The 14,954-nt window shown below is 42.6% G+C and overlaps 1 protein-coding gene across 2 annotated transcripts in view; it reads left to right on the forward strand.

Annotated features, from left to right (window-relative positions):
* The window catches only part of LOC139531859 (AP-2 complex subunit beta), a 66,954-nt gene that overhangs the window by 10,514 nt on the left and 41,486 nt on the right, over window positions 1-14,954 (forward strand). For both annotated transcript variants that reach the window (XM_071328778.1, XM_071328784.1), the window contains exons 7-14: window positions 2,613-2,834; window positions 5,989-6,109; window positions 7,225-7,320; window positions 7,510-7,625; window positions 7,802-7,967; window positions 8,627-8,725; window positions 8,981-9,240; window positions 9,917-10,112. In XM_071328778.1, the coding sequence (XP_071184879.1) occupies window positions 2,613-2,834; window positions 5,989-6,109; window positions 7,225-7,320; window positions 7,510-7,625; window positions 7,802-7,967; window positions 8,627-8,725; window positions 8,981-9,240; window positions 9,917-10,112 (1,276 nt within the window). The remainder of the gene's footprint in view (window positions 1-2,612; window positions 2,835-5,988; window positions 6,110-7,224; window positions 7,321-7,509; window positions 7,626-7,801; window positions 7,968-8,626; window positions 8,726-8,980; window positions 9,241-9,916; window positions 10,113-14,954) is intronic.

The following is a 14,954-nucleotide window of genomic DNA, read 5'->3' on the forward strand; positions in this document are numbered from 1 at the left end:
TCAGTTAGGAACAGTAGGAGGTCCGATGTGCGTTTAAGGCTTGTTTGTATTCTTGCTGATGTTGCTCATACATCTGCGCATGTACAGTTAGACCCCGTTTTCTTATACTGTTGTTCTAGACGACGGCCATTTGCTTTCAGAGAGCGTTGCTCTGCTCCTCAGTGTACCAGGGAGAAGATTTGTAGAAAGACACCATTCGGGTTTCCAAAGGAGCAACTTTATCCAGTATGGAGGCCAATGCAGTGTTGTGTTGAGCCACGAGTCAGTAACTTGCAGGTAGGAGATGGATTCAGTAAGCTGGCCAGTGTTTGTTTTCAGACTACTAAACTGAATGGAGCCTTTCTTTGGCCGACTGGGTAGAGGAATAGCTAGGGTGAAGGTGATGAGTTTATGGTCGGACATCGCTGACACGTTTCCTTCCAATTTGGTGAATTCCACACCTGTAGTACAGACCAGGTCTAGTGTATGGCCTTTGTTGTGGCTGGCAAAGTCCACGTGCTGTTGGAGTCCAAAGATGTCCAGGACATCAGCCAGGCCGGTAGAGAGACTGCAGTCGACATGTATGTTGAAATGACCAAGCACTAGCATAGCAGGGCACAAAGGGCTCAGGAGTGTTAGTAGCTCAGATAGTTCCGCAAGAAAGTCAGAGTTGAGCTTCGGAGGTCGATAAATCAGCACAGCCAGTACTGATACAGAGCCAGTGCTCTTGAAAGCCATGCATTCAAAACATGAGATTGCTGGTACTGGTGTAGACTTCACAGTGCCGTCAGTCCTGCAGATTACATCCAATCCACCACCATGTCCAGGTGTGCGAGAACAGTCCAGGTAGGTGTCGCCAGATGGAATGCATTGTTTGAGGGATATGTACTCATTGGGCTGATGCCAAGTTTTACTGAGGCAGAGAAAGTCTAGACCTCTATCAGTGTCATTCAGTAGTAACCCTTTGTTGTTTATGGATCTTGCATTTAAAAGGCCCAGTTGAATAACTTTGGAAGTTGCCTAAGGGGCAGCCTGCAGAACAGGTCAGTGTCCTTTATTATCCACCTTCGGTGTGCGTGATGTACTGCTCGCAGTGTGACTGCACACAATAGACATGTGTTTTTTCAGCATTTTTTTCTTGAGGATTGTCGTGGAATATTTCTGAGAGACTTTTAGATTTCTTCAAAGCAATCAAACTTTATTATTAATTATTGCAATAACGGAGTGGTCAACGACCACCCTTAAGTGATTCCTGAGAGCCCAAAGAAAAATATTTGGGTTACAGCTCTTTATAGCAAAGTACATCCTCCTGAATGTTCATGACAAACAACAGATGTGTAGAATTATTCAAAGGTACATTGTGATATCAAGCAACAGACAGCAAGATTTACATGGTGCCAAATGTCAATCTCTAGGTCTTTTACTACTTGTTTATACAGAAATACTAATGCAACATAGGACACTAGGTCCTTCCCTCAAATGATGAAGTCCAGTGTTCATCTGCAATGTGGGAGAAATAAACTGGAAGGAGGGTTTGCCTGGCACTGGCAGACAGGCCAGCATTTCACAACACTAATCATGAAATGGAATGCAGTCTTTAGGTTTTATCACCAAGGCATTGTAAATCAACTGTCAGCGTTAAGCCTCAGAGGCTTCTCTCAGAAGAACAGACAAAGTGTTGAAAGTACTAATACAAGAATACATTCTAATATAAAGTCATGTGAATAACATCATGTTGTAATTTCCACCACAGGATTCTGTATTGCATAAGGCTGTTCTTCATCTCCCTGCACAGGGTTGTTTTAACATGTCAAAAACTTCTGAGGAATCTTTGGGTGTAGTGAGTTATAGTTGCTGCCATTTCTGTATCTTTTGGTCCAGCCTTTGATCCAATAAATGGGAGATGAGATAAGAAGAGATGAGGATCTGAGCTGGTATTTGAATCCAAACAATTAGCTATTTGGTTGGAGAAGTAGTCAAATATGTTAACTAATTTAATGCTGTTGAGGGGGAAAAAATACACTACTTGATTAGCTATATAAAAAATAAGTTGAGAAAAACAATGCACATAAACACCTAAAACAAATAATTAAGGATACGTTTGCAGGAGTGAACTACCAAGGCAACCATGGAATTCAGTGTTGCATTGAGATCGATACAGGTAACTGCCAAAATAAAGGAAACACCAACATAAAGTGTCTTTATAGGGCATTGGGCCACCACAGCTTCAATGTGCCTTGGCATAGATTCTACAAGTGTCTGGAACTCTATTGAAGGGTTGCGACACCATTCTTCCATGTGGAATTCCATAATTTGGTGTTTTGTTGATGGTGGTAGAAAACACTGTCTCAGGCTCCGCTCCAGAATCTCCCATAAGTGTTCAATTGGGTTGAGATCTGGTGACGCACACACAATATCTGAGCTATTTGTTATGTACCAATTAGTTATGTCCTGTAAAGGGAGTTGTGATAAATCTCCACAATACGTCCTGTGTACTAAATCTCTACCAGATGTTTATTGCATCTAAAGTAAACTGCTGCGTTTTGTGCACTAAAATCACTTATGGTGTTGTCAACTTTTAAATCCTTTGTAATATAGATTGCACTAATAAACCCACCTGTCCTCTTTTCCAGCATCTGCGAGCGTGTCACTCCCCGTCTCTCCCATGCCAACTCAGCGGTGGTGCTGTCGGCCGTTAAGGTGCTGATGAAGTTCCTGGAGCTTCTGCCCAAGGAGTCGGACTACTACAACACCCTGCTGAAAAAGCTGTCCCCACCGCTGGTCACCCTGCTCTCTGGGGAGCCAGAGGTCCAGTATGTGGCCCTCAGGAACATCAACCTCATCGTCCAGAAAAGGTCAGTGGGAAATTTACACTCAACATTAATGATAAGTTATTGCTAGCCTCCAAGGGATCAGGGCTGGAACAGCGCAATCCATCAAAATGTGTTTAGTTTATCACTTTCTAAATTAATCCTCAGTGATGTGGAATATTTGGTGTTGGATAAGGCCAGTGAAGTAAAAAAAAAAAAATGATTTTTCTGTGTTTTATATATACAGTGCAAGTATTCAGACCCCATTGACTTTTTCCACATTTTGTTAGGTTGCAGCCTTATTGTAAAATGAATTAAATTGTTTGTTTTTTCTCTCGTCAATTTTTATTTTTTATTTTTATTCCAACCTCATAGTGTGGAAATATTTGTATTTATTTATTTAACCTTTATTTAACTAGGCAAGTCAGTTAAGAACAAATTGGCCCAGCGTCATCCGGGTTAGGTTTTGACTGGGGTAGGCCGTCATTGTAAATAAGAATTTGTTCTTAACTGATTTGCATAGTTAAATAAAGGTTAAATAAATAAATACAAATATTTCCACACTATGAGGTTGGAATAATACTGTGAAATTGTGAAAATGAAAAGACTGCCTGAAAGGTCATCCTGTTTTGTTTGCATGGCGTTTTGGCCTGCCTGGTGACATCACTAGGCGGTAAATCAGTTAATCAAATCAAGCTTTATTTATACAGGCCATTTCAGACATGCAATGTCCTTCACAGGAAAAATATAAAATAAAAAACAGTGAAAATGTATATTTCTGTTTTTATTTTCACTGTTTTTTATTTTCATTTTTTGTGTTTGTATATATATATATATGTGTGTATATATATATATATATATATATATATATATATATATATATACACTACACAACAAACATGAGGATAAAAAAAAAACATAAGAACAATAAAAATTGAAAGACTAAAAAGCACCCTAAGGAAAAGCAAAGCTTAAAAGGTGTGTTTTTAAGATCTCTTTTAAATACAGTACCAGTCAAACGTTTGTTTTGGTTACTACATGATTCCATATGTGTTATTTCATAGTTTTGATGTCTTCACTATTATTCTACAATGTAGAAAATAGTAAAAATTCAAGGAAAACCCCTGGAATGAGTAGGTGTGTCTAAACTTTTGACTGGTACTGTATGTCCACAGTTTCTGTCCCCCCTCAGGTTCTCTGGCAGGCTATTCCAGAGGCTGGGGGCATAATAACTAAATGCTGCCTCTCCATGCCTCTTGGTCCTAGACTTTGGGAAAGTTAAAAGTCCAGTGCCAGAGGACCGGAGAGACCTACTGGGTGCATAACTTAAAAGCACGCCTGACATGTATTGGGGTGCACAATCGTAGATTGATTTAAAAACCAATAAAGTACTTTTTAAAAATTAATTATAAAACTCACAGGCAGCCATTGCAGAGACCTTAAAACCGGTGTAAATGTGTGCTTTCCGTCTGGTCTTGGACAGTACCCGTGCTGCAGCATTCTGTATGTTTTGCAGTTGACCAATGGCTTTTCTTGGGTAGACCAGCCAGGAGAGTATTACAGTATCAGCCTACGATCAGAAATTGCTTGGCAATGTTCCTCAGCTGGTAAAAAGCTATTTTGGTCACATTCCTAATGTATGATTCGAAGTTGAATTCAGAATCTAAAATGACACCCAGGTGTTTTACCTGGTGTTTTATCTTTATTGCCAGTGAATTAAAATGTGTGACCAGATCCTCTCTGTGCTTTGGCTCCAACAGTAAGTACCTTGGTCTTGTATTGATTTAGCTGGAGAAATTTGTGAGCCATCCAAGTATTTAAGTTAGCAGTACAGTCTAATAATTTATCAGTGGAGCTAAAATCCTCTGGTGACACAGAAATGTAAAGTTGTGTATCATCCTACTAGCAGTGAAAATCAATACTGTGCTTTCTGAAAAACGCTGCTAAGGGGTAACATACTGTATATAAACTGAACTGTTCCGGACCTAAAATCTAACCTTGTGGAACGCCACGTGATATGTATTTTCTCTTGAGTTAATTTTACCAAGGGTGACAAACTCTCCAGCAGTTAAATAGGTGTTAAACCAAATTTGAACAGGACCGGAGAGGCCAACCCACCTCTCCAGTCTGTCCAGAAGGACATCATGGTCACCAGTGTCAAATGCTGCACTTAAATCCAAGAGTACAAGGACAGAGAGCTGTTTGGCATTTGTGTTGGCACAAAGATAATTTACCACTTTAACTAAAACGGTCTCTGTGCTGTGGTGGGCACGAAAACCAGACTGGAATTTTTCCAAAATACAGTTTGCACTTAAAAAATTATTTTGCTGTTTGAAAACCTATTTCTACAGAATTTTGCTTAAGAATGGAAGGTTGGAGATTGGTTGAACATTTCTAAGAGCTGAAGAAACTAGATTTATTTTCTTCAGAAGGGGTTTCACCATAGCAGTTTTTAGTGCAGTGGGGAAAGTGCCTGTGAACAATAGCTTTCCCTTCTTCATATATGCAATTAAAAACAGTTTTGAAGAAGGTGGTGGAGATAGAATCTAGAAGGCTTGTGTTATCACTTTCCTGAGCATGTCGGTGTCAACCATGGAAAATTAAATCCATAGTGCCTTTGCGTGGTAGGCTAAGGCACATATCATAAAACTTCTCAGCAGGTCTTGCTTGACTGATACCTAGCCAAACTCATCACGTTTGGAAAGTTCACATAGGTTTGCGGGGGTAAGATTTATCAGACCATCAATGGTCGAGAAGAGCACTTTTGAATTATTCTGATTATTAGTGATCAATTTAGAAAAATGAGTCCGTCTGGCATTTCTAACTGCCTTGTTATATATGCTAAGTTGCTCTCTCAGAACATCATAATGGACCTGCGACTTTGACTTAATAGACCAATAACCAAGTTAGTTCCAAACTTCTCTGCCAATAACAGCTTTAAGGCAGTCACAGTAAGTTACTTCATTTTTACAGAGAAATGATTTGATGTTGAGATAAAAGCGGCTACATTGGACCATTTTATGTCTTGGCACCATGTTTTTGTTTTGTGTCCTCCTCACTTCCTAGCCACTAGATGACAGCATTTCTCTTCCTATGTACCTTTCCCATCTCTCAGCTCTGTGGGTTCAGATCAGGACCACATAGATAGACATATATAGTTGTTCTGTTCCCATTTATAAATGTAATCTCTACTATTTAGGCCTGAGATCCTGAAGCAGGAGATCAAGGTGTTCTTTGTCAAGTACAACGACCCCATCTACGTCAAATTGGAGAAACTGGATATCATGATTCGCCTGGCCTCCCAGGCCAACATAGCCCAGGTACTGCTTATGGAACTCCATACCTTACTGAATGGAAGTCTATATTAGGGTGTTCATTTCTCATGATTTGCTGTACATCATTTTATACTTAGTCACTCTACACAGAAAACCATCTTTGGGGAAGATGGCTCCATACTATATATGTTTTGTTTGTTTTTCATACTGTATCTGTTTGACTTAGAATAATGTTATTGGCCCACAAAAATATACAGTTTTGTTAACATAAGAACATGGCCCTTAGAAAACAACAGGAGCTAGCCCAGATTTGCATTCATCTGTTCAGCTGCACCAAAACACTGAGTATACCAAACTTTAGGTACACCTTCCTAATATTGAGTTCCCCCTCTGTTGGGGCATGGACTCTACAAGGTGTCGAAAGCGTTCCACAGGGATGCTGGACCATGTTGACTCCAATGCTTCCCACAGTTGTGTCAAGTTGGCTGGATGTCTTGTGGGTGGTGGACAATTCTTGATACACCCAGGAAACCGTTAAGCGTGTAAAACCCAGCAGAGCTGCAGTTGTTGACACAAACCGGTGCGCCTGGCACCTGCTACCATACCCTGTTTAAAGGCACTTACATGTTGTTGTCTTGCCCTTTCACCCTCTGAATGGCACACATATACAGTCCATGTCTCAAGGCTTAAAAATCCTTCTTTAACCTGTCTCCTCCATTTACACTGAAGTGAATTTAACAAGTGACATCAATAAGGGATCATAGCTTTCACCTCGATTCACCTGGTTAGTCTATGTCATGGATAGAGAAGGTGTTCTTAACGTTTTGTATATTTAGTTTATATTGAAGACTTATTTCGACAGACATGTTCACATCCCAATGCGTCACTCCTAATGGTACTCTGACAGGCATGCTGTCAGATGATGCCTTAATGAACACATGTTTTGGACAGTGAATGTGCTTGCTTCCTTTGCTGTAAAAAGACAAGCCTTGGCTTGCGTAGTTTAGCTTTGGATACATACATAATTCACCAACCTTAACCATGTCTTCTCAAATCATTCTCTTACAATGTCAATACGCTTGCTTGTCCTCCCACTGTGACTGTGTGTGTAAATGTGTGTGTGTCATGTTTTTCACTCATATGCCCTGCTCTCTCCCCAGGTGTTGGCTGAGCTGAAGGAGTACGCCACCGAGGTGGATGTTGACTTTGTGCGTAAGGCAGTGAGAGCCATCGGACGCTGTGCCATCAAAGTAGAGGTAGGAATCTGAGACCCCATCATAGATGGACGCAGAGTGGGTCTCTGATCAGATTTTATAGCTGTTCCATAAAAGTGCCATCTATGAAGTTGTTTGAAGGAGTTTAAACGAGGTACTTTAGCCACTGATTTAAACAAATAAATCTGTGTTTGGTCGGTGTTGACTTTGTTCCTGTTGTCTCTCTGTTAGCAATCTGCTGAGCGCTGTGTGAGCACCCTGCTGGACCTCATCCAGACCAAAGTCAACTATGTGGTGCAGGAGGCCATCGTGGTCATCAGGGACATCTTCCGCAAATACCCCAACAAGTAGGTGTCCTTTTCCCTCCATCCCCGATAATTATCAATGAAGATGGAGATTTATTTTCCTCAATAGGACCTATACCGCCCCTGTCTGTGTATATACAATAGCTGTGTATATCCCAAGGCCCAGACAGACACTAGTATATACCCTGACCCTTTGTGTTCTCTCTCTATCTCTTCAGGTATGAGAGCATCATCGCCACGCTGTGTGAGAACCTGGACTCTCTGGACGAGCCGGATGCTCGCGCCGCCATGATCTGGATCGTGGGCGAGTACGCTGAGAGGATCGACAACGCCGACGAGTTGCTGGAGAGCTTCCTGGAGGGCTTCCACGACGAGAGCACCCAGGTCAGTTGTCCCAGAGCAGAGCACCCAGGTCAGTTGTCCCAGAGCAGAGCACCCAGGTCAGTTGTCCCAGAGCAGAGCACCCAGGTCAGTTGTCCCAGAGCAGAGCACCCAGGTCAGTTGTCCCAGAGCAGAGCACCCAGGTCAGTTGTCCCAGAGCAGAGCACCCAGGTCAGTTGTCCCAGAGCAGAGCACCCAGGTCAGTTGTCCCAGAGCAGAGCACCCAGGTCAGTTGTCCCAGAGCAGAGCACCCAGGTCAGTTGTCCCAGAGCAGAGCACCCAGGTCAGTTGACGTCTGCAATTTATAATCTAATTCTACCCCGCAAAACCATTAATATAAATCTGAAAAGATTGGATCAATGTTTTACCTTGTTGGTTTCATTTGACAATCTTAATGCCAGATGGCCTCTTTGTTGCCTTTGGGACTATTAGACCCTGCTTGGAAATTAATCTAGGGCAAAGACTGGATTGAATAGGGTAAGATCTCCACCTTGCCCTTGTCTGTAATTTCTGCTATATTGCTTTCATTAAAGCCATCCTTTCAGATCTACACGTGCCTTGTGGCTAGGAGTTGATTTGGCCCCACCCTAACAATAATTACCTTTATTATCTGGGTTGTGGGGTCAGACCATTCACAGTCTTGGGGGTGTGTTGTGTTTCAGGTCCAGCTCACTCTTCTGACGGCCATTGTCAAACTATTCCTCAAGAAACCCTCTGAGACTCAGGAGCTGGTGCAGCAGGTCCTTAGTCTGGCCACACAGGTGACATATATACATACACATACACACACACACACACACACACACACACACACACACACACACACACACACACACACACACACACACACACACACACACACACACACACACACACACACAGAGACACACAGAGACACACACACACACACAGAGACACACACCAATATATCTCCCTCTTTTGCTTCAAACTGTCTCAAACTTCAACTCAACACTGTCTATTCACCACTGTGATTCCTTCCCCTTGTGTCCTCCTAGGATTCCGACAACCCTGACCTACGTGACAGGGGTTACATCTACTGGCGCCTGCTGTCCACCGACCCGGTGACTGCCAAGGAGGTGGTCTTGTCCGAGAAGCCCCTGATCTCGGAGGAGACGGACCTGATTGAGCCCACCCTGCTGGATGAACTCATCTGCCACATTGGCTCCCTGGCCTCCGTCTACCACAAGCCCCCCAACGCCTTCGTGGAGGGTAGCCACGGCATCCACCGCAAGCACCTGCCCATCCAGCACGGCAGGTGAGACACAGTTATGAGAAAGTTACTCAGTTACCTAAGTCCCAGGAAGACAGACACTCACCTAACCCCCAAATAAAGCTTCCCTCCCCCTCTAGCACAACACAAAGGCTATCATTGCTTACACACAAATACCAACATCTGTTCTCCCATAGTGGGCGTGGCAATAGCGCTGTCTCCGACCTAAATTTAGAGGCCCTCTTGGATGCAGATACATAATGTTGCTGTTTTAAAGCCAATTTCCTGCAATTCTACACGTTTTGCCATTGGGCAGAGAGAAGATTAGTTGTAAAGCTAGTTTCCTGCAATTCTACACATTTCGACGTAGGGCAGAGAGAACATTTATGCCCTCTTATGCTATCTGAGTGACTCAAACATTATAACAAAATCAATGGGGGCCCCATGCCATTACATTTTTTACATTTTAGATTCTCCCTGAATGTCTAGTTTTATTTTGGTGATTGTTAGTTCTAAAAAAAATCTTATTAATTAAAGCATGTATATCTCCAGTATATTTTCTCCTATACTTTATATCTGGTTTGAGTCGTTCCCCGGGGGGGTGGGGGGTTTATCATATTTCTGGGAATGGCGGCAACTATTTAGAAGTGTTGCTAAATGAATATAGGGGAAACACTGACATACTAGCATCTCTGTGTCCTCCTCTTTTCCCATCTCTCAGCATTGATACAGGCGAGAGCCCGGTGAGCGCAGGGCCAGCGGCCCCCATTGAACAGACCCAGTCTGTCATCCCCTCCCAGGGTGACCTGCTGGGAGACCTGCTCAACCTGGACCTGGGTCCCCCTGTCAACGTGCCCCAGCAGTCCTCCATGCAGATGGGCGCCGTCGACCTGCTGGGCGGAGGCCTCGACAGCCTGGTGAGTGACGGACACTCACACACAATTGCAAACAACTGAGTTTATTTATTTGGGTTGGAATGGTGGGGATTGTCAATGAAGTCCATGAGGGATCAATAGGACCGCACTCTCCAGATTGTTTCATTGTGCCATGAACAATAAAACCTAGTATGGTGTCGTGTGGAGATTGTGGTCTCATTGATGGTTTCCTAAGCAGGGTAGGCTTTTCACCTGAGATGTTGTAGGGAGGCAGAGGAATTCTAGAGGGCATTTTAATTGCATCTGCGTATTACTAGGATAACTGCAGGTTTTGGAATGCATCAGTGACAATGGTACATGGTGTTCCTGTCAAATATTATGAAGTTGTAGGCCTAAGCTTTACTGTGGAGTGAAAAGGCATAGTTTGTTTGCTGTGGCGGGGCAATGTTGTCAGATGTAAATGCTCATTTTAGGCTGTTGGAAGTCTCCTTGGCGACATCAAACTCATCGATGTACAGTGCTGTGAAAAAGTGTTTCTCCCCTTTTTGATTTTCTCTATTTTGCATATTTTATAAACTGAATGTTATCAGATCTTCAACCAAAACCTAATATTAGATTAAGGGAACCTGAGTTTACAAATAACAACAACATTTATACTTATTTTATTTAATTGACAATGTTATGCAACACCTAATTCCCCTGTGTGAAAAAGTAATTGCCCCCTTACGCTCAATAACTGGTTGTGCCACCTTTTGCTGCAATGACTGCAACCAAACGCTTCCTGTAGTTGTTGATCAGTCTCTCACATCACTGTGGAGTAATTTTGGCCCACTCTTGCATGCAGAACTGCTTCAACTCAGCGACATTTGTGGGTTTTCAAGCATGAACTGCTCGTTTCACATCCTGCCACAACATCTCAATTGGGATTAGGTCTGGACTTTGACTAGGCCATTCCAAAACTTCAAATGTATATGTAAACTTGATTGTGTGTTTTGGATCATTGTCTTGCTGCATGACCCAGCTGCGCTTCAGCTCACAGACGGATGGCCTGACATTGTCCTGTAGAATTCTACAGAAGTGTAAGGGGGTGGACCTTTTCACACAGGGGCATTGGGTGTTGCATAACTTTGTTTATGAAATATGTATGTAATTGTTGTGTTACAGTTGAAGTCGGAAGTTTACATACACCTTAGCCAAATACATTTAAACTCAGTTTTTCACAAATTCCCTGTCAGTTAGGATCACCACTTTATTTTAAGAATGTGAAATGTCAGAATAATAGTGGAGAGATTATTTATTTCAGCACATTCCCAGTGGGTCAGAAGTTTACGTACACTCAATTAGTATTTGGTAGCATAGCCTTTAAATTGTTTAACTTGGGTCAAATGTTTCGGGTAGCCTTCCACAACCTTCCCACAATTAGTTGGGTGAATTTTGGCCCATTCCTCCTGACAGAGCTGGTGTAACTGAGTCAGTTTTGTAGGCCTCCTTTCTCGCACAAGCTTTTTCAGTTCTGCCCTCAAATGTTCTATAGGGTTGAGGTCAGGGCTTTGTGATGGCCACACCAATACTTTGACTTTGTTGTCCTTAAGCCATTTAGCTTGGGGTCATTGTCCATTTGGAAGACCCATTTGCGACCAAGCTTTAACTTCCTGACTGATGTCTTGATGTTGCTTCAATATATCCACATAATTTTCCTGCTTCATGATGCCATCTCTTTTGTGAAGTGCACCGTCCCTCCTGCAGCAAAGCACCCCCACAACATGATGCTGCCACCCCCGTGCTTCACGGTTGGGATGGTGTTCTTTGGTTTGCAAGCCTCCCCCTTTTTTCTCCAAATATAACGATGGTCATTATGGCATAAACAATTCTATTTTTGTTTCATCATACCAGAGGACATTTCTCCAAAAAGTACGATATTTTTCCCCATGTGCAGTTGCAAACCGTAGTCTGGCTTTTTTTGGTGGTTTTGGAGCAGTGGCTTCTTCCTTGTTGAGTGGCCTTTCAGGTTATGTCGATATAGGACTAGTTTTACTGTGGATATAGATACTTTTGTACCTGTTTCCTCCAGCATCTTCACAACGTCCTTTGCTGTTGTTCTGGGATTGATTTGCACTTTTCGCACCAAAGTACATTCATCTCTAGGAGACAGGACGCGTCTCATTCCTGAGCGGTATGACGGCTCCGTGGTCCCATGGTATTTATACTTGCGTACTATTGTTTGTACAGATGACCGTGGTACCTTCAGGCGTTTGGGAATTGCTCCCAAGGATGAACCAGACTTGTGGAGGTCTACAAAAATGTTTCTGAGGTCTTGGCTGACTTCTTTTGATTTTCCCATGATGTGAAGCAAAGAGGCACTGAGTTTGAAGGTAGGCCTTGAAATACATCCACAGGTACACCTCCAATTGACTCAAATTATGTCAATTAGCCTATCAGAAGCTTTAAAGCATTTTCTGGAATTTTCCAAGCTGTTTAAAGGCACAGTCAACTTAGTGTATGTAAACTTCTGACCCACTGGAATTGTGATAGTGAATTATAAGTGAAATAATCTGTCTGTAAACAATTGTTGGAAAAATGACTTGTCATGCATAAAGTAGATGTCCTAACCGACTTGCCAAAACTATAGTTTGTTCACAAGGAATTTGTGGAGTGGTTGAAAAATTTGTTTAATGACTCCAACCTAAGTGTATGTAAATTCCGACTTCAACTGTATGTTCACTCAGGTTCCCTTTATCTAATATTAGGTTTTAGTGGAAGATCTGATAACATTCAGTATAAAAAAATATGAAAAAGTAGAAGAAATTAGAACGAGGGTAAATATTTTTTCACAGCACTGTATGACTGATTTAGTATCTTCATGTATGGTGCAAGGGAACTCTGATTAGCTTTTTGATGAAGTATCTGCTAAATTTGGAAGTTAAGTTTATTACATTATCAGGATAGCTTTGTTATCATCATATCCACATTAAACATATTGGCTTATCGATTCAGCTCTTATAATACTGTATGCATCAACAGTTCAAATAGTGTACGCACATTCTGGCTGACACATCAAGGGTGATGTATGCTGGGCTGCGGCAACAGAGAGACACTCTGTCTGTGAGAAGCCTGCCTCCCTGTCCCTGATTGATCTGCCAGACACTAGTACAGAGAGGCATGCAGGCCAGGGATGTCACGATGTGGCTTCACTCTAACATCTCAATACAGAAGAGACACGAGGCGGAGGCTTGGCACGCCATGGTGGCTCTGGCACACACACAGGACCCCAAAGTTTGGTCCTAATGGTGGACGGTGGATAGTGATAGCGTCTTATCAGGTTGTATGCTGCTAATATTATTGCACTGTCAAGATTGTTTTCGTCTTCATGCAGATTAGTTGTTTTGTTTGACAAGATGGTGCATACTAATGAACATTTCAGTGTTGCATCTAAAACGTCCTAGTTAGCTAGCTATACACAGCACATTTGAATCTCTAGTGTAACAATGTGATAATGAAGTCTCATTTGCTCATAGGTCTTGTTGTTTTGTGGCTGCTCATCTGGATAACCATTATAGTCCGTGCTTAGCACGTGAAATGAGCAGCAGCTTTTTGGGAAGCTCTATTTATTTATCTTATGTTTTAGGGAGGCTTTCTCGACAGACAATAATAATAACTTTTTAATGATACAGTGCATTTGGAAAGTATTCAAACCCCTTGACTTTTTCCACATTTTGTTACATTACAGCCCTATTCTAAAATGGATTAAATCATTTCCCCCCCCTCCTTAATCTGCACACAATACCCAGTAATGGCAAAGCAAAAACAGTTTTTTAGACATTTTTGCTAATTTCTTAAAATGAAAAATGGAAACATCACATTTCCATAAGTATGCAGACCTTTTACTTAGTACTTTGTTGAAGTAACTTTGGCAGCGATTACAGCCTCGAGTCTTCTTGGGTATGACGCTACAAGCTTGGCACACCTGTATTTGGGAAGTTTCTCCCATTCTTCTCTGCAGATAATTTAAGCTCTGTCAGGTTGGATGGGGAGAGTGTCTGCACAGCTATTTTCAGGTCTTTCCAGAGATTTTCTATCAGGTCCGGGCCCTGGCTGGGCCACTCAAGGACATTCAGATACTTGTCCCGAAGCCGCTCCTGAGTTGTCTTGGCTGTGTGCATAGGGTTGTTGTCCTGTTGGAAGGTGAACCTTCGCCCCAGTCTGAGGTCCTGAGCGCTCTGGAGCAGGTTTTCATCAAGGATCTCTCTGTACTTTGCACCGTTTGTCATTCTCTCAATCCTGACTAGTCTCCCAGTCCCTGCTGTTGAAAAACATCCCCACAGCATGATGCTGCCACCACCGTGCTTCACCGTAGGGATGGTGCCATGTTTCCTCCAGACGTGACGCTTGGCATTCAGGCCAAAGAGTTCAGTCTTGGTTTCATCACACCAGAGAATCTTGTTTCTCATGGTCTGAAATTCCTTTAAGTGTCTTTTGGCAAACTCCAAGCGGGCTGTCATGTGCCTTTTACTGAGGAGTGGCTTCCGTCTGGCCACTCTACCATAAAGGCCTGATTAGTTGTGTGTTGTAGAGATGGTTGTCTTGGAACGTTCTCACATCTTCACAGAGGAACTCTAGAGCTCTGTCAGTGACCATCGGGTTCTTGGTCACCTCCCTGACCAAGGCCCTTCTCCCCCTATTGCTCAGTTTGGCCGGGCGGCCAGCTCTAGGAAGAGTCTCGGTAGTACCAAACTTCTTCCATTTAAGAATGATGGAGGCCACTGTGTTCTTGGGGACTTTCAATGATGCAGACATTTTTTGGTACCCTTCCCCAGATCTGTGCCTCGACACAATCCTGTCTCGGAGCTCTACGGACAATTCCTTAAACCTCATGGCTTGGTTTTT

This window comes from Salvelinus alpinus, chromosome 1, assembly GCF_045679555.1.
Source record: "Salvelinus alpinus chromosome 1, SLU_Salpinus.1, whole genome shotgun sequence".
NCBI classification, from domain to species: Eukaryota; Metazoa; Chordata; class Actinopteri; order Salmoniformes; family Salmonidae; genus Salvelinus; species Salvelinus alpinus.